Source organism: Phycodurus eques, chromosome 5, assembly GCF_024500275.1.
Source record: "Phycodurus eques isolate BA_2022a chromosome 5, UOR_Pequ_1.1, whole genome shotgun sequence".
Lineage (NCBI taxonomy): Eukaryota > Metazoa > Chordata > Actinopteri > Syngnathiformes > Syngnathidae > Phycodurus > Phycodurus eques.
Window position 1 is genome coordinate 19,462,470 of NC_084529.1, and position 26,543 is coordinate 19,489,012.

At 41.9% G+C, this 26,543-nt stretch overlaps 1 protein-coding gene across 1 annotated transcript in view; it reads right to left on the reverse strand.

The window, feature by feature from the left end:
• The window catches only part of wnt7bb (wingless-type MMTV integration site family, member 7Bb), a 40,330-nt gene extending 15,863 nt beyond the window's left edge, over nucleotides 1–24,467 (reverse strand). The window contains exons 1-2 of the mRNA XM_061676582.1: nucleotides 24,382–24,467; nucleotides 14,604–14,830 (exon numbers count right to left, since the gene is read on the reverse strand). Coding sequence (XP_061532566.1) covers nucleotides 14,604–14,830; nucleotides 24,382–24,464 — 310 coding nt within the window. The 5' untranslated portion in view covers nucleotides 24,465–24,467. The remainder of the gene's footprint in view (nucleotides 1–14,603; nucleotides 14,831–24,381) is intronic.
• Nucleotides 24,468–26,543: the final 2,076 nt, after the last annotated feature.

Consider the following 26,543-nt stretch of genomic DNA (forward strand, 5'->3'; position numbering starts at 1 on the left):
AGAAACATCCGGGTCCCACGTTCTGCTTGGGGGGAAGTGACACGCTCATGGCCCGGCGACACACACCGCAGGCACCTATACGCTAGACTGGCGGAAAAGCGATGAAGCTAAAAAAATTATTCCCCAATGGAACGGTGAGAAGTGAGCCGCCTCCCAGGCAAAGGAGACTGAATTGGCAGAAACAGATTGTGAATGGGACAATGAGTGGGAAACGATCCCACGCCGGCTTCATGAAATCCCGCTACTTGAACCACTACGTAACGATAAGTGATTCATTTTGTAAAGATGGAAGACAACTTAGCCTTCAGTGAATCTAACATACATGTTTTTGGACTGTTGGAGGAAACTGCAATACCTTGAGAAAACCATCTCTAAACAGATTGTAAGCCAGAACCTTCTTTCTGTAAGGCAGTTGAACAACCACTGCCTCACTGCGCCACATTTGGTCCCCGCTTGACCACCTCTGCCGCCCATCACCTAAGTGGACCAGTAGCGGTGTGATTGTTGGCACATGTAAATGTCCAGCGTGTAGAGAATACAGTGATTGTGTTGAACAAAGCGCGGTGTGAGATTACAGTTGATCCTCTCGCATCCTGCTTCCTCCAGCGTCTAGCGAGCTGGCAGACACAGACGGACGTAGATCCTCTCGATAATGCAACGCTAGAGGGTAGGGGACGGGGAGCGTGAGGGGAGGGGGTACACAGAGCAACCCCAGGGGGCCACGTCAGCAGACATTGGAGAGAAACTCCTGACTCACCCACGCACTTTGAGAGCTAGCTAATGAATGAACAATGACAGCAGCATTCGGAGGCAGGGGAAGGGAGGTCCCGCCGTAGATACGGCCACACGTCGTGGGATGCAGGAGATGACCTTTGGCGAGCCCACGCACCGGATAACAAAAGAGGCATCCCGCTCGGCTATCTGACACAGTGAAAGGAAAGACTGCGCACACGAGCGGAGTGTTTTCTCTGGCCTACACACGGAGGATGGTCAGACAGGATCGCGAGCAACCACATGATGATGGGCTGAAAAATAGGCCTCCATCCATCCACCACCACCACCACCTCCGCCGCCGCCGCCACTCTTCCACCTCTGCACAATGCACGCATCATTACCACATGTTCAGCCACACGCTATCAGACAACTGAGTCTGCGTCGCTTCTCACAGCACGCCGCTGTAATACTAACCTGACCCGTAAATCATGCATCATAAATGTAGGAAAGAACATTGTTCGGGAAAGGGCAGACACAAGCTGACCAGCAAGTGGCCTCTGGTGCTCTGCTCTGAACATTTCAGATAAAACTGCCGCTACAGCAACCATCCATCTGTGCCTAATTCGGATTTTGTGTTAAATCCATTTTCGCAGTGGCTCCCATTACAAAAACAAATGCGTCTTCTAATCTGAACGGAATCCGGCTGTGAAGTGACACGCATGAGCACAAAACACAACGTCACATGGTACAAATGTGGCCCCTGACGTAGGTCCCAGTCCTGATGCATTTGTGGCAATTTCAAAGATTTCGTGCAACCAGAACCAACAACTGACCGGTCCCCCAATATATTGATCAGTTCTAGAGGATCCTTTCACAACTGACTGTTTTCTGCTTCGTCACCTGCCATCGCGTTTCACACGTGTCTGTTCTGTCAAACAATTGCGACGTTTGTCAGCTTTTGATGACGTATAGGTCGGATGAGCGCAACCCGAGCGTCCACACTGCGGTCGCATCAGATATCCGATTTATATTCGCGAACAAGGCGGCACGGTGGACGACTGGTTAGAGCGTCAGCCTCACAGTTCTGAGGACCCGGGTTCAATCCCCGGCCCCGCCTGTGTGGAGTTTGCATGTTCTCCCCGTGCCTGCATGGGTTTTCTCCGGGCACTCCGGTTTCCTCCCACATCCCAAAAACATGCATTAATTGGAGACTCTAAATTGCCCGTAGGTGTGACTGTGAGTGCGAATGTTTGTTTGTTTGTATGTGCCCTGCGATTGGCTGGCAACCAGTTCAGGGTGTACCCCGCCTCCTGCCCGATGACAGCTGGGATAGGCTCCAGCACGCCCGCGACCCTTGTGAGGAGAAGCGGCTCAGAAAATGGATGGATGGATGGACGGATGGATTCGCGAACAAAAAAAAGGCCTGTGTCGGATTCGAAAAAATCGGAATTGTGCCGTTCACATTGACTTGAAAAATATCAGATGCATGGCACATGTGGGCAAAAAAAATATTGGGATTGATCTGCAGTGTGAACGTAGCCTATATTGGCCAAAGAAAAGTATTGCAAATTAGCAGAACAGTCAAATTCCATTTGTGAGCTCTTTTATTCTTGGCTAGACAACCATGGTTATACACTATATGAATAAATGAATTGTATCACATCTATTTAACCTCCCAATCCATTTTACAGTACAGTATATAACACTTTGGGTTGCGGGTTAGCAAGAGCCTATCCCAGCTGACGTGCAAGAGGCAAGACATTTTGGTGCAATTATATGCTTTCAGCAGTTTGAAGAAAGCCATTTTCTGTTGAAGCAAGGTCTTTGAAGGCATGCTTGGGTGAATTTGGTGGAAGAACGTTACGTTAAGACCATCACACCTTTGGGATAAACTGCAACTACCGATTCTGAGCCAGAGATTCATTGGTGATTTGACAAAAGTTCTTCAATCTCCATATTTCCATACATTCCTCTTGTACTGTAGGTGGACTTTCCAGTTGTCCCAATACTTTTGTCCACACCGCATACAACAACAACGTCAACTTCAATACAATGTCTCTGTGTGCGTTTTCAACAGTGTCAACCAGTCTAACTTAATACTTCAACTCTCATTTCCTTTTCCTTTGTCAGACCGAGGAAATAAAGCATGAATGGAACATAGCGGTCATTTAAATACATTTCACGTCCTGTTGCCAGTTCATTATTAGCTTTCGGTCGGACCGCGCTTGTCATACATGCGAGGATATGATTTCACCACAAACAGCCATCAAGTGATTCCGAGAAGAGGGCGGGTGCTCCCATAATGCGTTTTAAATCTGCAAGCATTGTGTCGCGCTCGTGACCGCAGCTCGCAATTAATGGCTGCTCCCATAACAATAGAATGGCAATTAGAGGGATAGTAATTGCATGTCTTTCTTTCAGCGTGACTATTTAGGAAAAGATGTACATTTTTTTCATTGACTGCATGAATGCACTGCATGTCAGCACTTGGGCCTTATTCCCTAAATAAGATGGGAGACAAATAACAAGTTAGCACGCTGCATCTAGAATCCAGAATCCAGCCCGTTTTGCACTGAGTTTCCTCCTCCTGTCTCAGTCTATCGGCACTAACCTTTCCCCTCCACTGCATCCCCCAGGTCTCCAGCAGCTCTTTCCACACAAGTGCTTTTCAATGAAGGCGCTGACGTAAACATCCTTTATCTGACTGGACGCTTTTTTTTTTTTTTTTTTTTTTTTTTTCAGGCCCCTTGGCAGGTGGATTCGCCCACTGGCTTGCGGATGGCGGAGGTGGATGAAAGACAAGGGGGCTGCCAGGGAGTCACTACAATCATGGGAGGATGGGGAAAATACAGACGTGATCACGTCCGCTAATGTCCCAACTACTCTCCAATTTAAGCACCAACATTCCACTAACGCTCTGTTTCTTTTGGCTAATTATTATGATGCTAAACATACGGGAAAATGTCTGTAAAGTCCTACAAAACTTGACGTATGACGTTCTGCGAGACATTTTAGCAAGCATCAAAGGATTATGTCTGTGCACGTTTTGTTTTTTCTTTCCTGTGTTTGCGTGGGTTTTCTTTGGGTCCTCAAACTTCCTCCCACATTCCAAAAAACAAGCATGTTTGGTTCAATGACGACGCTATATTGTCCATAGGTGTAAATGTCAGTATTATATGACTTGTGACAATTGATCGGTGGCTAGTCTTGCATGAATTCCGCCTCCCAACCAAAGTCACTTTGGGTTAGGCTCCAGCTCACCCGTGACCAAATGAGGACAACTGGCACAGAAAATAAATGGATGGCTGTGTAGCCTCTTTTTACACTTTTAGAGTTTTACAATGGTCAGCTTCTTTTTTACACTAGTATGACATCAAAAACGGGTTTTCAACACAAATAAATGACTATCATCCCAGAATAGATTGCGCTCGATCTTAAGAGGATCCACTGCAGGACGTTTAGCTACACTATATGGACAAAAGTATCGGGACACCCTTTCATTACACTCATAGAAAGTGAAGGAAGAAATATATGGAGGCTGCCACTATAACAGCTTCCATTGTGCCTGCTGGCTCTGCTTCAATAGCCATTCTAGTCCATCGCAATGGTGCTTGATGACAAGTTCTTCCACACTCATGGGAACAGAAAAGGTTCTTCCCCAAACTGTTTCCGCAAACGTGGAGGCATACACCTGTCCGAAATATTTAGCAATGACAATCAATTAAGATTCAGGTGGAAGCAAGGCATCTCGATGAGTGGTTCGCAAACATTTTACACCAAGTACCACCTTGCAAATCATTTTGCGGACCCCAGTTTGAGAACCACTGATCTAAAGATCATGTATCTTCTGTTTTGTTTGCTGCTACTCATACTTACAAAACACACAGCAGCTATCCCTCAACGAAGCGAGCTGACCTGCACAAGTGCAACCGCATCCTTTCTTTGCTGACAGCGACATCAAACTTGTGTAATACCTCACCGCCGGCACAACAAAACAAAGCCCTTTCAAGCTAGGGGAAGCCCAAGTGAGGACGGTGACAAACTGGCTGGAAACTCAAACAGAGGGTAACTGGAGCGCTCCGTTTTATGATGCCGGTCTTTGATGCTGAGTGTAGCCGCTGAAAGGTGTCCATTTTCAAGTTCCAGTCGCCGACATCAAGTGCATTGCTATTTGAAAGAGAGCAAATAGGTCAAAATGTTCCTTTTAAGGCTGTTTTTTAAGGGCCACAACCTGAGTGGAAAACTGCTAGACTGTTGAATAAATGCAAACAGGAGTTCTTTTTGAACAGCAGGTGAGGCCACATAATGCTCACCCCGCAATTCTAAAAAAAAAAAAAAAAAAAAACGACGTTTGGAGCTCTGTGGAGTTGTGTGTTGCATGGCGAATTATCAAACGTTACCCACGAGGCTCCGCCCACAACCTATAATGAACAATCCCGTGAGACATCATCAGGTACACCAGGGGAAGTCATCCTATTTCAGTTTATTGCTCAAAAAAAGGTTATTTATTTACTACAAATAATGAAACTTGTTCATCTATCTATGCCGGCGACATACTGTATAGTGAACAAATGCAATGCCGCTAGATGGCAGAAGGTAAAATTAGCCTGTATATATTAAGGCATATATTTTACAATTGGAAACTCTCACGGCACACCAACAGACAAAAAGTCACAAAAAGTAGATACACAGTAATTACTGTATGTACTTCCTGCCATCTAATAGAAGAAAATGTATTTGTTCTGTCTGTCACTATGCCTCACTGGCATAAATAGAGGAACAAAGATACATTGTTTCTTGTAAATGAATACTTTTTTTTGAGCAGTTACCAGGAAATAAAATTTGATAATTTCCGACGGCAGCCCTGAAGATCGCTCATGGCACACTAATGTGCCACGGCACACTGGTTAGGAATCACTGCAGTAACATTAAAAGGTCATTCCAGGTCGTCATGGCAACAACACATACACTGTATGCCGTTCTCATGCCATGCCAATACATCACAATAATTTTAACCCTGACATGTTTTGACATTTGACAGCAATATAAATCCCCTAAATGTCATTTTTTCACACTGAAATCTGATGACTTTCCTTAAAGTGACCCAAAATATAAAAACATGAAAGTATTTTAAAATGACATTATTTTGTTAAGGTGTTACTTTGTGTACACTGAGGCTGTCCCGAGGCCAAATTTGACCCTTTGTCAACTAATATGTGGTAATGGTGGGAATCCTGAAACTGTACATGCCATAAATGAGTGTATTTTTGACAGGACAGTGATACCAGTGTTCAAGAGTGATCTCGAAACAGTCCCAATGTTATTTTAAGGTTAGATTTCTACACAGTGTAGCTTTAGTATAGAATATTCAAAGCCTGTTCGTTCATAATCAGCATCCGTTCGTGCCAACCCAGGCTAAATGCCACCATCGGGCACAAGAGAGATGCTAACTCAGTTTCTAGAGAGGAAACAAGAGATGCGCTTCAACTGGAGGTTTTGAATCTCCCTGCTGCTTTAAGCAAAATCCATGCAAGTATTTGGGTACTCAAGCCCAGGCAACAAAGGTTCAGAAATTGTGGGCTCAGGTCAGGCTTTGAAAGTGAATCACCTGTGTTGAATATACAGTAGAAATCAACAAAGAGTTTAATGTTTGCGCTCTCAGAAAGCAAATTCGCTTGCAGTCCAAAAATAAGACGGGATCACGTTGTGGGGGGAAAGGTTTAGTGTTCATCATTTGAGGGATTTGAGTTTATAACTTCAATGGGAGCGGAACAGCTTTTCCCTTGCACTTAATTATGATGATGATGGTTTCGGGATGGAATTGGAAATTTTTTTTTGCAGAGGTGTATTCCATGATTTCATATGGCCCGCTAAAGAATTCCATAACATACTACACTTTGACAATTTGAAGTAAGGCGACAAATACTGGAAAAATAGCGCAGGCAATGATGTTGATGGCAGGTGTTTAAAGTGGACAAGTTTTTGTTTTGTTTTTTTCCAGTGTCTATAACTGACGAGGGAATTCTTCACTCACGTTTGTGGTCTCCCACGGCAACCGAGTGGGACGTTGAAAAAATGCTGCCAAATGTGAATGCGTAGCCTTCCTGTCGACTTGCACCAGAGACCTTCATCTCTCGTTGGATTAGACTGAAATACCTAATCAACAACTACAAATACACATACTATATATACGCTTGTCACGTCATGTATTTCGAAATCAATGGGGTTCTTCATTGACTTAAGGCTTCTTTATGGTCCCAGTACGTACGAAAAAAATATGATCTTTTAAAATTTGTAAATGTGTAAAAAAGGGTGGCAACCCGAATCAAAACGGTTCCCTGTAATGTTATTGACAACAAACACGGGGTACAGTGAACCCGTTTATCTTGGGGGATAACGGCCGAACAGCGCATGGGTGACTATGTCTCTCCTTTCCCACATGCGAGGGCATTACAGTGAAACAAGTATACTGTAAAAACACGGGGAAATTATTTCTTAAAAAAATATGTGTGTGAATGATCAAGTGTGATATAGTGGAGAACTGTATCAATACAGTACTTTTGCAAAATCGGAGGCAGCTTAGCATGCAGCAATTGTCTATATGAGGCTGTTAAAACACATCAAGGCACAACCATGGTGACAGTGGAAGCTGAGGATTCAGAATGCAAAAACTACTGCATAGGAAAAGCCAAGTATTTACTATAGTATACTGTACATGAGAAGCTAAAAGTAAGTGAGTAAAGTAAGAAAAAAAGCAGGTCTGGCTAGCTGAGCTGACCCAGGAAGTGAAAGACAGGAAGTAGGACGTAAACAAGGGGGAAGGAGATAAAGGTGACACACCTGTGGCGGGGGATTAAAATTCAATAGAGTACTTGGAGGGAAGAGAAAACAGATGGATGAAAAGTGATGCATATACAGAGGATACACGAGTTGGACATTTATTGCTGCCTGGAAGACTTGTAATGAGCATTTTTTAGAAATGTCAATTTTCTTTCCTGGGACCTGCTGCTGGATCTGTTGTCTGCCTGGATTGGGATCGACAAAATAAGATAAGTGCTAGCACACTGACACACACACACACAGCCACAACTTTGAGCTATTTTGTCTTTTTTTCCTGGTTGGCAGCCATTTTGATTCTAACCATAGTATCCCTCGGGACAAACAACCCATTGAGCTCAACTTTACAACTCTCAACCAATCCACCATAGACTTTGCTCCACTATTACTTTTAACTGTAATCTGCTTGTACAACAAGCGATGTTGGGTGATTCTTTCGGTATTGTGTTGATTTAAACTTGGAGTGTGCTGTTTGAAGGAAGTTGTTTGGGCTTTTTTTTTTTAATAAAATGTGAGTCTTCTTTTGTAGCCAGAATGGAAGCTACCAGAATTGTCCAAAAAGTAAATAGACAAATTGTTATTGTTTTTTTTTCTTCCCCATTTCGTTTCATGTGTCATTCGGACACACGTGAGTCCATCAGCATTTGACATCTTAGGGTTTGCAGTTTTTGTAAGCATATCATTCCCTTGCTTATGGCTCGCCAATTGATGTTGGATGTTGGCACTGCCAAATAGCCGCTAGTTGAACAGCACTTTGAGAAGCTTTATGGCCCTCACACTGCTCCTACACCTAGTACAATTTGCTCTATCCATGGCAAGCTTCTCGAAACAGGATCTACAAACCACACAGCGGATGGTCTGCTACTACCACCACTGATGAAAACATCAAACTCATAGAGCAGGCGCACGCGCAACGCCTGGGGAAGGCGGCAGCACTGGAACGCTAAAATCGATAAAGCTTCATATGGCAAGCAACCACCTTGAAGCAGACTTTATATGATAACTGACAAGGGTTATGGAATTCCCAGAATTGTCAAATTTAACTGGAATTAATGGGAATAAAACCTGACTAAAACAACTGGATTTCATGCCTTGTGGAGCCCCAAATTGAGTTTATCAAGTATGAGAAGTCACTTTTTTTTTCATTTTCTTTTCTTTCTTTTTTTTTTTTTTTTACTTTGTGCTGCAAGCCAATATGAGTTATGAGTCACTTTCAGATTAAAAAATGGAAGAATTAAGGTACTGTAATGCCCTCGCAAGTGGGCAAGGAGAGCTATCTATTTTGCTTGGATGTCTGCTTATGTTAAAACAATATTTATATACACTATATGTTTTGAATATGATACCCTTCCAATAAATTACCCGCAATTCCCACTGAATTCGCATATTTCCTGTGGAAATAAATTCCCATTTGGTCCTTCCCATAAAAAATATTCATTCAAATTTAATTTCTTCATACCGCCATTTTCAACCAACTGTCAGGTCACGTTAAAATGCTGTCATGTCAAAGCCAAAAGCTAAGCAGATGTGCAGTGTTGTTGGATGGACAAAAACCTTGGGAGCTCTTTTAATTTGTGAAAAACATTTTTTTAGGACCATACCTGTACATTTCCCTCCCTTGAAACATATAAACTGTTATCTCAGAGTCCAACAATTGTACCTATGGGATGAATTACAGACTTAAGAGTAACCCTGACTGTAGCCCAATATTCAACAATATGTTGTCAACAATTCCGAAATGCTTATTAGCAACATCCCTGAGCTGTGATCTATAATCACTTCCTAGCGGCGTCCAAATTTATTTTATTTTTTTTTGCAACTCAACATTTTTATTGCAACTTATCCACAGACTTGACTACAGCGCTTTTTAAACCTCAAACCAATCGCAGCGGTGTGCACCACAGCTGGAGGAAACGTTGCATTTATGTTGGTTGCATGACAAGCAATGTTTTCTCCTGAAGTCTGCACATACAGCTCAAACAATCACGAGTGAATCACAAACTTTCCCGCAAGGTCACAAACGGGGCAACGTTGACAGCTTAATACAGTATTTTGGAAAGAAATGTTGTTATCTTAAGAAATCACATTTCCAGCAGCATAAATCCTTATTTCTTGAAACATTATTTTAATGGAGCAGGAGAATCTTTGAATTTTCTGATCCCATTTCCATGCCAGTTTTGTTTTGAGCAAAATAGCGCCACCTGTTATGGATTAAGTTCAATTTCCCATAGCTGATGTCATGTTATCCCTCTTTGGACACCAAACTAGTTGAGAGTGAATCAACATCACCTCTGCTGGTTTCATTCAAGTCGTGAGACCTGTATTAATGAATCAGTCAGAGTTCTGGCCTTGATCTTGATTCTTTATTCTTACTCCAAGTAATTTTGGAATTACAAATGGTGCATTTCAACTGCAGTAGCTTGACACACTTAGGGGCTTGTAACTTTTGGAGGCCCATTGTTAGCTCAGAGTAGGGCTGCAGCTATCAATCTTTTTTATTTTTTTAAATAAAATGTATTATTTATTTATTTATTTTTAAGACTTGAGCATTCTACCATTATCCGGTCGATTTTTCGGCTAACCAAATAAAGATTGATTTTGGATCAGTACACGCAATAACGTGTAAGTGAGATGCAAGTATTTTTTTCTACTTGGGGTCACCATCCTCTCGTTTTACTGTAGCATCTGTGACTTTTGAGTTAAAAGGCAGGGCCTGGCCTGGTGATTGACGTGGGTGTCAGCGAATGAGAGTGCAGAGCTGGCCAACCCGTTAGCTAGTCTGCGTGTTGAGTGAGTCGGTGTGAGTTGTGCCCATCAACACATCGTAATGATGTGTTTTTCTTTTTCATTTTTTTTATTTTGTATTTTTTTTACTGTTTGCTCATTAAAGCGCGAAAGTGCTTTGTCTATCCTTAACCAATTGCGGGGGCATTACAATGTGTTCTAACTAGTGATGGTAGGCTATAATAAATTAGCTATGATCAAAATGTTACCTTGAGTTGACGATCGTAGAGGTGCTGTTTTGGTGCACATTGCACTTTATCTTCCTATTTAAGTCTGAAAGGATCACAAACGTTTGACATTCCCTGTCTTTTAACAACTCTTTCCTTCTGGCTCTCCGCCATCGTGCCATTGTAATTCTTGACGGAGTGGTGTGTGCAACTGTAGTAACATGACTCCGATGGAAAATTATCACTGCCACGCGTCAAAGCAGAGATTTTGCTTAATTATTCGATTAATCATTGCAGGCTAGTTTCGAGGTAATGTATGAAGACTGAAGGAAGCAAGGGTACTTTAACGAAGTCCAGGAAACCTGTAAGGCAAGGCTCTGCAGGGCTGAACACACCTGATTGGTACCTTATTAGTTTGAGGAACTGGACATACCCAGAACTAAAAGTTTCTGAAACTTTAGTTGGAATTGTAGCTACACTTACGCATCGCTAATAGCAATCAACACAGATGCATCAGAAGCACTAAAAGCAGACCTGCCACATGTTTTTCCTCAAATCAACATGTACCGATGGAAATGATGAGTATTTGGGAGTCGTGTCGAACACACACAGAAGCGCCACTGAAACAAAAAGCAGCACATACAACAAAGACAACGTGATTCTAAACAGAACCACTGGCCTAAATGCATGACCCGGCCGCAACATAATGGCCACAAAGTGAGATGACATATAGGCTGTAAAACAAAAACAATGCACCCAAGCGTTTTTTTTTTGTTTGTTTGTTTTGTTTTTTACAAATGTCTGCTTCACGTCTTTTTTCTGCACTTGCGAAGAAGCATAGCAACCAACTGAACCCAATTAAAAACAGATGTGTCCGACTAGTTGGCTTAGAACGCCACCATTAGTTGTCCCCTCATCTGCAATCTCATTTATCAAATGTAGATTTTAAGCAGGGCTTTGCTTGTTGCTGCAAACCGAGTGACCCGTTGCACCAAGGCGAAACGCAGCACTTGAGAACTCGCATGGGCCGGAATCGGTAGCATGCAAAGTTATGTTGCGCGGAGCCAACCCAAATGGTTATACAATAGAGCGTCAAAGAGTGTGTTGTGCGTCGCTGGTTTGAGTTTTGGACCGTCTGATGTGTGCAGCTTGGGTTTGGCCTCTGAAGAGCCACATTTCATAGGCCACAGAGGGACTGGTACTACTACACGTTTCAAACGCCTCAAAGCGAGACAATAGGACTGCTCCAGACATGATGGAAAGTCTGAGGTTTCAATAGCATGACCACAGGATTGCAAGCTCTGAACTCAAAGCAAATGTAGTCAGATTATTGTCAGTCATGTACAATGTCCAGTGCGAACATTACAGATACACCTGTTTTGTGAGACAAACAAAGATGGTAGCTAAAAGATAATCTGTCAATGCAAGTCATTTATGTGTTTGTCCATCCATATACGAGCAGAACACTTCCTGATTCATTAAAGATGGTGGCGTAGGACAACAGGACCATACCATTTTTGATTCTACAACAGGGCAACACTTTGATCATGGTAATGATGCAAAATAAATCCCTGGAGCCTCGTGTTTGGAAAGCCTATAGGAACAGTTGGGAGTTGAGGGTTGACTCTATTGTGATTGAAGTGGAAAAACGAGAGAATACACTCACGCGCTCCTCTTAGCATTGCGCGCCAATTTTTTGCAAGTCTATTTTGGCAACTTTCTGGTTCATGGAGAATGCAGTAAGATGTAGGTCTGGCTTATTTATCGAATTTTGCTCTTGATTTCAATTTTGGCTTCTCACAATCATAAAAACATCATAATAAAAATGATTTAACGTGTCGCACTACACGGTGTGTTATGCAAGTTCGTGTATTGTGAAAGCACCGTGAATGCGCTTTTTATTTTATTTTATAAGCGTGTGACTTGTGTGGATCAATATGTGGAGCGAGCAACCGAAAACATGTCAGAAACAGAACGGCAGCTTTTGTTTGGGAAGAAAGGGACAACTTTGGCCATCAAGTTGTCGGATGTTGACCAGAACAAAAAAAAAATTGTCTGCACCCTAAGGTAACATAACCAATTTTAATCATTTGAAGATCAGTCAGCGGCACGGTGGTTAGAGCATCTGCCTCACAGTTCTGAGGACTGGGGTTCGATCCCCAAGCCCCACCTGTGTGGAGATTGCATGTTCTCCCCGTGCCTGCGTGGGTTTTCTCCGGGCACTCCGGTTTCCTCCCACATCCATGGTAGGTTAATTGAAGTCTCTAAATTGCCCCTAGGTGTGAATGTGAGTGCGAATGGTTGTTTGTTTATGTGTGCCCTGCGATTGGCTAGCAACCAGTTCAGGGTGTACCCCGCCTCCTGCCAGATGATAGCTGGGATAGGCTCCAGCACTCCCGCTACCCTTGTGAGGACAAGCCGCTCAGAAGATGGATAGATGGATGAAGATCAGTCATAAAGTGGTCTATGACCAAATGACAAAGGAGCAAAAGAAAAAAAAAAAGTGCAAGCTCTTCAACTTTAGCCAGCCCCACCACACCAGTCCTTCAAGGGTAGTCTTTACATTTCCAGTCCATATCGAGCTCAGGATATGTATATTGAAAGTTGAGATTTTGGAGTTAAATACTCAAGTTTTGAAATCAATGAATAGTAATGTTTCTTAATCATGGGTTCAAATGTCAATCCAAAAATGTGTGATTATTATTTTTTCCATAATCATCCACCCTGAGTAAGAGTGGGAATCTACTGTTTACATTCTGACACTGGGGGAATGCGTCCATGTTGACTGAAACACCCATCCATCCATCCATCCATTTTCTGAGCCGCTTCTCCTAACTAGGGTCGCGGGCGTGCTGGAGCCAATCCCAGCTATCATCGGGCAGGAGGCGGGGTACACCCTGAACTGGTTGCCAGCCAATCGCAGGGCACATACAAACAAACAACCATTCGTCACATTCACACCTACGGGCAATTTAGAGTTGTCAATTAACCTACCATGCATATTTTTGGGATGTGGGAGGAAAACGGAGTGCCCAGCGTAAACCCACGCAGGCACGGGGAGAACATGCAAACTCCACACAGGCGGGGCCGGGGATTGAACCCCGGTCCTCAGAACTGTGAGGCAGACGCTCTAACCAGTCGTCCACCATGCCGCCTTGACTGAAACAGTGAAGTGAAAAAATGATTGAACAAAAGTGGCAATACCACACTCCACACTGTCTCTCCATTTTGAGTTACCACCTGGTTCATGTAGAATGGGATCAGACGTTACGACTTATTGGATGGGACTTTGCATTCTGAGGAAGCGGGGACACTTCCATCATGACTCAAACAGCAAAAGTAGAATACATTCCTCTCAATCGTGGAGTGCCATATTTTTGTAAGTCTATTTCAGTTAGGCTACTTTCTGGTTCATGGAGAATGTGATAAGACGGTAGGACTACCATTTGCATTCTAGGATGAGGGGAACGCTTACATTGTGACTCAAAACGGAAATAAAGAGATCTTATTTAACAAAAGTGGAAAAGCCATGCAATATTTTTAGTTGTCTATGCCTTTTTAGTTCGGCTCCTTCTTGTTTCCTGTAAAACGATGCAAGAGGTTTCAAACAGATGGCCAGCACGCTACCATTTACATTCTGGAGGAGAGGGGAAAGCTTCCATTGAGACTTAATCGCCAAAAAGAGAAACAAATAATTTCACAAAGGAGGAAAACCCATCCTGTATTTGCTTTGTATTTTAGTTTGGCTGCTTACTGGTTTATATAAAATGATGTAGGACTGCATGAATAGACGGACGGGACCGCATCCTTTGCATTCTGGGTAGGGCGAATGCTTCGGCTGTGTGTAGAGTAGTTTTTCCATAAGCCTGCTAACCAACAAGCCAACCAAAGATAAACAAACAAAGTTCCAACTGAGCACTATTTCAGATGCACCCCATGGACGCTAGATAAATTGCTATGACAGAGTATAATAGTTTCCAGACTTGATAGAACAAGTTGCCGATACTGTAATATCATTGGCCAAAGCTCAAAGCAGTTCTCACGAGAAAGCCACGTAAGAACAAAAGCACCGCAGCCTTTTGCGATAAAAGCCAGACTGACCTACACGCAGCTCCTGCCCGAAGACCGTCCTTTCCCCCAACGCCGAACAATTCCAGCGTCCATAGCGGAACTGATATTGACACTCATTGATGCCCATCTGGGCGCCCTCGCCCACAACAATGATGGCGTCCGGGCGGCTCTGGCAGATGGCCCGCTGACGAGGTGCCAGCCCGGGAATCTTGTTGCAGATGATGTTGGCGCCCAGAGCCACCACTGAGGACAGGGCCCTGCCAAAAGTGAGACAGAGACAAAACCATCACACAAAAATAATGTACATGGATGCACGCACACTGTGACTAAAACTGTTAGAACTTCCTTCCAAAAGAAGGCTCACTTACTCTCGTGAGGTTCTCCACACTATGATTAATTTCAACCACTGATTGATGCACCTTCCATAGTAAAGTGAAAGCCTTTTAATGCTTTAGTCCAGGCCGACTGCGTTTTTTTAAAATTGTCTACTGTGCATTCTAATAAAAAATTAAAGCCATGGCGTTCATCTGAAGGTTATGAAAGAAAGTACATTTGTACATTTAAATTTAACAAGATACATTTTATTTGAGATTTTTTTAAATTAACAAAACTTTTAATGAAAATGTAAAATTGTAATCAAAAAGGTTTCAGTTACCACACTAATTCTAATTTAAAATGCTTTAAAAAGTTAAATGTTAAGACAATTTATGATTGAAAATAGTACACAATTAAAATACATTTTGAATGGTAGAAGATATACAAATAATACTTTTTTTTTTTTTTTTGCTTTGTCACTGAGTTACCAAAAAAAAAGAAAAAAAGTAACTGCTTCGCATATGTTGACCGACAGTACTCTATATGCGTTTGGGTTCAGCATGTTTCACAAACACAAGTGCCCCAAATCTTCATTCCTTTTTCCTGAATGCGACCCCTTAGACGAAAAAGTTTGGACATCCCGACTTTAGCTGTTGGGATTTTCCTATTAAATTTACATCATAATACCTCTTTCAATTTGGACCATCGTCATCATCATCATCATCATCATCACACATGCCTCGCCTAAATAAGAGCTTCAATGTCTATCACCTTGAGGCTGAATTTACACTGTGATCCAGTTTGGATATGCATAAAGTAGTATATTTAAAAAATCCAATTTAGAAATGTCATACAATTACTTTGTCATAATTCATTTCCATTTGTTCAAGATAACAGACACCTTATATAAATAAATACAACTCAAAATAATCCACAAAGTAGTACAAGGCACGCTGCTCACACACAACCACATACATGCGGTATGTGTTATGCAATCAATGCATTGGTTCCAGACCGAGTAGGAATAATCCAAAGAGTAAAAAAAATCAAGTATCATATCATCAATAACATTGCTCGCTACTCTTGCCAGTTATTCATGATAACCGCCGCCTTGCACAACAGACACAAATGGAATGATGAAATAAACCACAGAGTAAAAAAAAAAAAAAAAAAAAAATTTTTTTTTTTATTTATTTTTTTTTAAAGTCAAAATACACTGGGCCACACATAGAAAAGTGCCAGTAAACAGTATGCATATAATGGGTAGGTGATCTCTCCTCTCATCCGTTATTCATGTTAAACACCAACTTGCATTTTAGAAAAAAATACAAATAAAAAAGATTCAAAATAATCTACAAAATAAGAGTACATGGCAAGCTGGGTCACGCAGACACACCTTACACGCAAAGTATGTCATATACTGTAATCATTTATACTGATTGCTTACTCCTCGCAAATTATCAAATTATGATTACTGCCACCTTGCACATTAGAAATAAAGACAACAACTAGAAATAATCCACAGTTAAAAAAAAAACATCCACCGCTTGCTGGGTCATGCACTGGCACATCGCCCGCACAATGTACTGTATGTTTCATATGGTCATGTGAGCTCAACTGTTTTTCATGATACACACCGTCTCGTACAATGGAAATAAATAGAACAATTAGAAATAATCCAGAGTAAAAAAAATTTAAAATGTAAAGTCCACGAAACACTGGCAAACACACAGACACATGCTCGTGAAATGTACACGTATTATGATTTAGAAAATATCTGTATCTGTCAACTGACTAGATAATCCAGTTGGGTGAATTGTAGTATTTCAGTGCCGTACAGTGGACCCCCGCATCGTCGCGGTTCGGCTCCCGCGGATTCACCTATTTTCAGATTGTTTTTTAATTCACATTTTTTTAATTGATTTTTTTTTTTTTTGAGGGGAACCAACCCCAAAAACGCTTATTCAAGAATCTCTTTTTTTTGTTTTTTTTTTTGTTAAATGCAATCACAATGGACGTCAATTACCTGCGGATTTTCGATATTCGCGGTCCAGTCCGGTCGCTATCCCCCGCAAATAGCGGGGGTCCACGGTATAATGAAGTGATATGGCCTAGTGTTCGAAAGTCCTAGGAGTCACAGGTCTAGAGTAGACACTTCAAGAAGTGTGCTTTTTGTAAACGTAATGTAGGCACATAATGTGTCCATGTGGAATGAACATACTGAATCTACGGTAATCTAGCAAGTGATGTAGACACCATCATCCGCATATGCTCTTATTTAAAATGCACTCAAGAGATTGCTCATCAATGTCCATGGAAATCTCGCTAGTGTAGCAAACACTGATGAAAACCTCCTAGACCCAATAAATAATGTAACCCCCAAATGCAGCTTCCCACTGGTAATGGCTCGAACTGCCAGACTGCATCTTGGTGTGTGTGCGTGTGTGTGAGATGATGATGATGATGCAGACTTGAGTTTATAGCCAGCTATCGTAAAAAACAACAACAAAACAATTAAATCATTCCTTATGATTTGCAGCTGCTTTTACTGTACATTAACGACATGCAGATGGGCTGCATTATCAACACTTAATCTAAAGGTGACTAAATGCTGTTTATGAGATGACCCAAGATCCAATCGTATGCTTGCAGCCAAACAGATTAGCACCGATCATAACTTCACCCTCCCGGTGACTGTTTATAGCATCACAACCACAGGATATGTAAGCTTTTTTGGGGGGGCACTTGGAAGCCCGAGTCAAGTATGACGTCACTGACTGAGAGGTGTTTGACACGGTGAGGTGACGCAGGAGAGGGATCATGACACCAGACTTATTCCAGTGGGGATTTGAGCGTACACACACACACACTCTCACTCTCACTCTCACTCTCTCTCTCTCTCTCTCTCTCTCTCTCTCTCTCTCTCTCTCGCTCTCTCTCTCTCTCTCTCTCTCTCTCTCTCACACACACACAAAAAAAACTCTTGGTTGGAGATTAAGAGCAAAACACTTGATGGATGGTTAGAACTTGCTTTCTGACAACAGCTTTTTCCACCCAGACAGAGAAACCTAAAGAAACCCAACTGCAGCTGTTATCAAAGTGATGTTGCCTCGCTGCACTCAGGGGCTTGCACAGGGTCGAATACAAAAAAAAAAAAGTTTGTTTGCCTCTTGCTCTTCAAATTAAAAATCATAAAAAGCTCGGAATTTGCAAGACAGAAAGAAACACCTGCGAACTGCTCGTTTAAAAAAAATACTAAATAAAAAAGCCTGCTCCTTGTTAGCTTGTATGTGTCATTCACCTCATTGCCCTTTTGCTGTTCCGCTGACCCCTGTGTCACCCCTTTGCAGTATATGCGGTCGCCCATGGCGACCGCGATATCCCATCCATACAAACCAGTCTCGTTGTGTTGGCTCCCACTTTCTTACACGCTAAACACCCCCTTTGCCTAAATGCGGTCTCAAAGATGACTATGAATAGAACTCAGCCCTAGAGGCAGTTTGTGCAGTCGGCAACGTGCGCTCTGACAACAACGAGGCAGTCGATGGTTTCATGGAAGTCAGGAATCGGTAAGGACATCGATTTGACAAAATGTCCTGTATCAACTATGGAGCCTCTGAAAGTTCTGAACTCCTGTTTCCATTCCATCATTATATCGAGCAGAAAAATTAATTCATGCACACAATTAATCAGCAATCAATTCCACACAAATTGACCAAATGATCAATTAAACTATTACTAGCAGTAGAAGTTTCTGCAATTGGCAGTATGCGCTACCACTAGGGCTGGGCCAGAACCGATTGCAACCGGGACTAACGTTCCGGTTCTCCCGTAACCGTTCGAATTAAAACATTTTGGTTCCCATTTTCCATACGCAGTCTTCCAGCCACGAAGAAGTAGTGGCAAAAAGCAACGAAGAAGCGGCGTAAACCAACAAAGAAGAACGAGCACTATGACGTGCTTGTGCCCAACGGCAGCGGCGGCGAACAAAAGTGCGTCTTTGTAAAAATGAATGACCAGTCGCCTCAGTGCAACACTGGGAATAAGATTATATGGTGCAAAGGAGTTTTTCCAGATGTGTAGTGTCCGACGCGCTCCGAGCCTCAGCCTACACCGCACGGAGCTTCAGTGAAGTCAACTCTCACTCAATTGGATGAGTGAAACAATAAAATACGTCTATGCCAACATTAAGACAGCTAACAAGGTAAACTGTTGCTTGCACTTTTGCACTGATGGTTTTTAGCGTTCTAACCAACGTAAGCGCCGATGACAAAAACACAACAAAAAAAAGCTTAACATTGAGCTAAAACTTCACCGTGGCAACTTTACATCACAATGCATTGGGACAAAATTCACAAACGTCTCACATTATTACAAACACTAACCATCGGAAAGGAATCAGCGTTTTAGAGCATTTGGTTCCATCCATTAAAAAAAATAAAAAATACAAAAAAAATCACCGGTGCCATGTGAATTTACTTTTCGTGCCAAAATGCTGAGTTCTGGTGCGTACCCTTCAAAGTAACAGGCTACAAGCTTAAAACCAAGAAGTCAAGTTAAAACTTGCCCATTTAAACCATTTGACGTGATGAAACCGAATACAGCGGCAGCGATATATCTTCTTCTTTTCCTTTCCGCTTGTCCCGTTATAGCATTGTTAAAATAACTATTTTATAACTATAACAAAACTAACTATAACTATTTTAACAATGCTGTCAGTGAAGTCAACTGGGTGAGTGAAACAATAAAATAAAATAGTTAAAACAGTTAAAATAACTATTTTAACAATGTTATATTTAACTTTTAGCTGAAACATTAATTAATGAATATTAAGTCAATTGGGTTAGTTCCACACACATTGCCTTTTAGTTCATCGGTTTGATATTGATACTAATTATAAAGAACCTTGAGTCAAATGTTCATTTTAGTCTATGCTGCAGGCTGCTAAGAAAATGGATGTTCATAATTTGGACACCCTTTATTTAATCCATGCAAACATTTTTTACCCAGCCCCTAAAAGAATCTGAATCGAGAATGATTTCAAACCGGAATCGCTCAAATTCAAACGATGCCCAACCCTAGCTATCACAATAAGAAAGTAGTAGATGAACACAAATGGCCTTTTTTGAACCATGTTTTATTGTTGGGTCTTTAAAGCACAATACAAGTCGATATAATTCTCCAGGTACTCCATCTTCCTTCCATATTCCAAGAACATGCATGTTAGGTACATTGAAGACTCAAAATTGCCCACTGGAATAAATATTTGTATATGTGTGTCCTGTGATTGGCTGGGGACCAGTCCAGGGTGTATCTTGCCTCTCGCACAAATTCAGCTCAGCTCCAGCTCACCAGCGATTGGGGCGCGTTATCGGTGCCGATTCTGTATGTCTGTACAATACTCGTAAACATTCCGGGATGCGACGCTCTGATACTTTTAAGGACACTGATGACAACACTGAGAGGCAACTGCAAATTATGAGCAAAATGGAGGATGAACTCCGCTCGGGCCCATTGTCCGCAACGCGACAATGGTGTGATGAAGTATTACCACTAGTCCTGTCATAGTTTTATTTTATAACTTGTAGTATTCTCAAGAAGCAGTCTTGTATTTTTTTTTTTCCCCACTCATTTGATTTTGTAGTTCACACAGAGTGGTAACGTGGTATATACAGTCCTACTTGTATTCATCAAACTCTACATTCTTCTTCATCTCTTATTTATTATTTGTCTCTTATCTACTGTTTTTACTCCATTTCCATAGTGCTCCCTCGTGTTCAGACTGAGACACCCCATAACTGAAATACCTTGTGTTACACGTGTCAAACTCAAGGCCCGGGGACCACATACGGCCCGCCACAGCATTTTATGTGGCCCACAAAAGCAAATAGTTTGCATTAACTTCCATGATTCTCGCTCAGATCTTTACCAAAATTTCAAATCGTCATGAACAAACGACTCCTGATTTAAAAACTAGTTATCCATAAATGTATGTATATGTAATACTATGATGAGGTAATGAAACATTTGTATGATTTCACAATCATAGCAGCCGTTCGAGAGGAACCGTACCTACAATGTGGCCTGTGACAAAAATGAGTTTGACACCGTTCCGCTGCATTAAAATGTCAGTAATGACAAGTGGTACTCTAAAAAGTGGCATATTTAAGTGAAATTTATGTTATGTTCAAGAAACCTTTGGGAGTTTTTTTAACAATATTTGATTAAAATAAAACACTTTTTTTATCACAATTGCAAGAGATAATGACATTATAAAGTACTGGTACTGTGGCGAATAGTCAACTATAAGTACTTGTACTACAAAAATTGGTATTGGTGCATCCCTACCTATGAGGCCAATGAGGATAAGAGGTATAAAAAATATATTATTTTGCTCACACTCATTCAAAATATTAAAAACTCTCTGTAAGATGTAATGCAGTTGTACACCAACTGCAATCCAGAGCCACAAGAATACCTGAGCCTTCCAATCTTTGGAAAGGCAAAATTTTTGATCAAGAGTGGATGGGAACTCCGCTTCCGTTCGGAGTGAGTCAGAGTGGAAACCCACATTCCGCTGAACATCTTTGCCAATGTGACCTGACAGGCACAACACAAAAAAAAAAAAAAAGTGTGGGGGGGGGGGGGGGCGTCATCCGTATAAGCGAGAGCCTCTTACATCACTGTGTCGTGTGGCCTTGAGACAAAGTGGGTGGCCGACGTCACAGCAGACGTTATTGCGTGGCCACCTTCGCCGTCGTCACATGGAACGCTGTGTGAGCCGCACTGACACAGCTTCAGCTCCCAGGCATGAATCGTACAGAGGAATGCACTCCAAAAAATCATGTCTGAGACACATTTTGACTTAGATGGAGGACTACAACCCCCACCCTAACAGCAGGAAATCTTGCATTTTAGGGCTGAATGGGATGCTCTTTCTCTCCCTCTCTCTCTCTCTCTCTCTCTCCCCCCCCTCCCTCCCTCTACTCATGATGGATAGATGGACAGATGCATGCTATTCCCACATTCTCAAAAGTATCCCTGGGGGGACAGCACGGTGGTGCCTTGAGATGCAAGTGACCCGACTTATGGGTTTTTCAAGGTACGAGCTGTCATGTGGCCCATTTTTAACTTGTTACGAGCGCTGTATGGTAGCAGTAAACTCTGTTCACCTCACATCACAATAAGCAGCGTTTTGACAAATAGTGAACAATTCATCAAAACAGGTTTCAAGCTATTTAATGCCACTCCCAGTTATAGTTTACTGTCAAACTATTCATAAGACAATTTAAATTTAAAACAACCAAACTGCCCTGCTAGCTTAATGCTAACATACAATGAAAAACACCATTGCTTACTAACAATTAGCATCAATAGTAAGCAACAAATATTTGAACACAAACGGTGGAGCAACACATGTATTCAGATAATATAACAATATTCACAGACATATATTCTTTATTCTCTACAAAAAAATGACTACTCATCCTGAATCTTACTGAGACACTTACAGTACAGTGGACCCCTGCATACTCAGAGTTCAGCACCAGTGGATTCACGTTTCTGCACATTTTTTACCCTGTTTTTTTTTCCTTTTTTGTCTTATTTTTCTTTTATTGGGGGAAACCAACCCCAAAAAGATCATTGGTTGTATATTCCCACTATTTCAAGATGTTTTGGGCTTTAAAAAAAGCAATTTTAATAAATATGGAGGGCACACCCCCGGGAGCAGTGCAGCGAATTGAATTGCTATATTAAATCATGATTTACAAACCATTTTTTACATTCTATTCAATAATGTTACTACTAATTTTTTTTATAAAGCACAATAATATACACAAACACAAAAAAATAGTTTTTTGGAAGGACGCTGGTACGCAATAATGGCATTTCCATTCATTTCAATGGGAAAAGATTATTTGAGATACATACGGAATAAATTAAACACTTATATTAAGGCACCACTTTATTAATATGGTTGTTATTATGATTAATATTATCCATACTAGTGTCAAATGAGCACAAGTTAAATCGGGGGATGCTTTTGTCACCGGTGTTCAACAGGAAACGTCTTGTCTATCCATTTTCTATAGCACTTATGTGTTATGTCCAACCAACTTCCACATTCGTCAAAACAAGACAAAGCACTTCTTTCGATTCAGGTCACTGGTTGAGCCCTATGGCAGGAGACTTGGACGTTTGTAGGGCGACATCTAAAACTCCCGCCATGAAAACGGACAACGGTTTCAAACTGTATGCTTCATCTTGCATACTGTATGTAAGTATGAATACGATAGCCAACAACAAGCAGTGAATCTTAGCTGATAGAATGAGTTGGAAAACGTCTTACTTTCCTCATATTTGTGCAATCTAACAAGCACATTTTGTTAACTGCATCATATCATCAAGCACGTTTTGTGCACACGGGATGTTCCGCATAAGGCCCATTGGGGTCACAGGTGAGCTGGGGTCCATCCCAGCTGACCGACAGGCAAAAGGCATGCAGTAGAGACCCTCCTGGACTGGTCAGGAGCCAATCGCAGGGCACATAAAGGCAAAAGACCAGCATGTTCACACGCACACCAATAGACAATTGAGAGTCTTCAACGTCATGTGTCATGTTTTTGGAATGAGATTGCAAGCTGGAGTAACTGCAGAAAACACACACGAGCACAGGGACAGCATTCAAACGCCACGCAGGAGGGCCCAAGACGGGACCAGAGCTGGTTTTGGAGTGCGATAGGAAGACGGAATACCCGTAGAAAACCCACGCAAGCGCTGGGAGAACTGGCACACATGAAGTTGGATTCGGACCCCGAACCTCAGAACTGTGATCCAGATGTGTTCACCACTACTACACCATGCTTTCCCCAAGAGGAAACTTGCGTAATCCAAATAAACAACACGTTTATGGCTTTAATGTGCACGCCACAGTTTGGGCTGCGTTTGTGTGTGTGCAGTGAGCAGAGCCCACTTTTAACTTGGAAAAACCCCCAAAAACCACACATCTATTTTAGCAGCAGGTTTGGGGTCTCCGGGCAGCAGAGGAAGCGGGCAGAAAGCGAGAGAGGAAGAAAAAGAGCGAAAGAATGGCTTAGTAATTACTCTGGAAGCCCGGATCCTGCAGGGATGATTGGTGTTTAATTTAAATCCACGAGGCATTAGGATGTCAAGCAAGTGATGAATGAACTCACTGGGATGATAAGGTCATAAGATAACACTAATAAACTTTTCCCCCCTAATTCTTCAACGTGGTTCATTTGTTCTTGAACATCTCTGCCACTCTGTGGCCAAAATGAAGCCGGCACGCAGAAGTTGGTAAAAATGTGTTCCACTGTTCTTGAATGGAATGTGTTAAATTGAGGTTTCATTAGAAGAGTGCAAATTGCATGATAACATATCACACAAATGCAACTTTTTTTCCCCCTCCCTCACCCGGAGGAGTGCGAAGGAAGAGTTAATTAAGCAGGCCGGTTAATTGGCACCAACTTACAGGTAACTGCCGCTGGTGAGGATGAGGAAGATCTGCGGGTAGTAGACTGACAGCAGAACACTGCGCGAGGAGAACAGGATCATGATGACATGGAGGAGCGAAAGCGGCTCAGGCGCCTCACACAAGGATGATCAAGATGAGAAAATTCACTTCAAAAAAAATAATTTAAAAAAAGAAACACTCCACTGCTTTTAATTCCCAGTTTTGTCTTTTTTTAAAAAAAAAAATACAGCTCCCGAGTCACGCCGCTCCGAGCTGCCGTGGCCGGGGCCGGGGTAGGCTCTGACATGTCTCCGCGGCGGTGGCAGTGATGGTGGGTGATGCATTCAGGGACCTCGCATGGCAGAAAAGTGCCTGTGCGCGCTCCGCTCCGCAGTCGCGGCTGCCATTGGGCGGCCGGAGACGACTGCAGTCCGCCCACTTTGCCACGGTGGGACAATAGGAGGAGGTGGTGGTGGGGGGGTGACACTGATCCGAAGTTTCATTCATCATCGACCCACCGCACTCCTCTTTCCCTCTCTCCCTCCCAAACGTCAACAAACGCCGTCATCGCAGCTCCGTGCGCGCAAAAAAAGGAAAGGGGGGGGGGGGGGGGGATCAGCACATTTTCGTTGGCAGGATGAGTCAGTCTGCATCCACAAGTTGGTGTTATATGCAAGCTTCGGGTTGGAATATGACAAATATTCCCATATCACCACTGTCTAGGGATCTAAAATAGCACAGACTTGCATTATCTTGCTCAAATCCCTCATTAAAGACCCTCTATAACAGTCGGTGCTCAAAGTATGGCATGTGGGCAACCCCACGACCAGCTCCTTTCTGTAATCCGGCCCGCTAACATCTATATTATCGGATGTTCTGTCATATTTGTTGTTAATTTAGCCAGTTTCCCCCCCCCCCCCCCGCCCCCCTGAAATTGATTAAAATGTGTTTCTTGACTTTTGTCATATATTTTATTCTAAATTATCAAATGAAAAAATACGTATTTTATTTTTCTATGAAGTTCACGTTTTATTAATTGTAAAGAAAATTTGTAAAAAAAAAATTAAGTTAAGGAGCATTAACATATTTACCATATTTGCCGTTTGTCCAAATATGGACAATTTCATTTTATTTATTTTTTTAAATCAATGCTACTGGTCTGTCCCGGCTTTGTCTGTTATTTTTAGGTAATATTAACCAATTCCAAGTGTTGAAAATAGCTTCACAAAAACAACAAATTTATGAATGCTCTTTTAACCCTCAAAATATCTGCGGTGTTGTCAAACTCCACCTCTTTTCTCATTCTGTGGAAACCGTGCAGAATATTTGTTGCCTATATTGAAAGTCTATGTTGTTGTTGTTTTTTGTTTTGTTTTTTTTAAGAGAATGATGAGTGAAAATTGTAAGGAAGCAGAATTAGAATCGTCTTTATTTGCCAAGTATGTCAAAAACACGCAAGGAATATGTCTCCGGTAGTTGGAGCCACTCTAGTACGACAACAGACAGCCATTTGACAGAAAATACTTTTGAGACATAAAAACACAGTACGGAGAGTCGGTGAGCAATGAAAGGTTACCGGTAATACCGATACAATTTGGTTTTATTTTTTTACAATTGTGCAAATGATGCAGTCCTCTAGCAATTTAGAGCAGTTTGAAATGACTAATAGACGGATAATCTGTAACAGTGTGAATTGTGCAAATGGTGCAGATACTTCTCAAGCATGCGAGTGGCCAGTATTGGTCAACAGCAGATGTGCAAATAGTGCAGAGTGGTGAAATTACTACAGTGAGTGCACGAATAACGTATAATTAGCCCGACAGAGATGTGACAACAATGTCAAGACAAAATTGTCAGCATGTTACAATGGAATTGTAAGGTTAGATACATTTGAGTAGGCTTGTTTTGTTAAAATTGATCGCTGTAATGCTTCATTGTAGAAGGAAGCTGAGTAAGCCACGGAGGTATGTTTGCGTACAGATTCATTTCCACCTATTTCAATGCTTAGTTGTCACAGTTTCATTTATTCCTTTGCTCATGGCTCTTTGATATGTTTGAAAAAGAGTTTAGGAAGATGAAGTAACACAGGCGATTGCTTTTGTGACATTAAGGGCTTTTTTTTTTCTACGGTTGGTAGCTTGGTGGGAGCGCACATTTGATGTGCTGGTGCCGTATTTCAC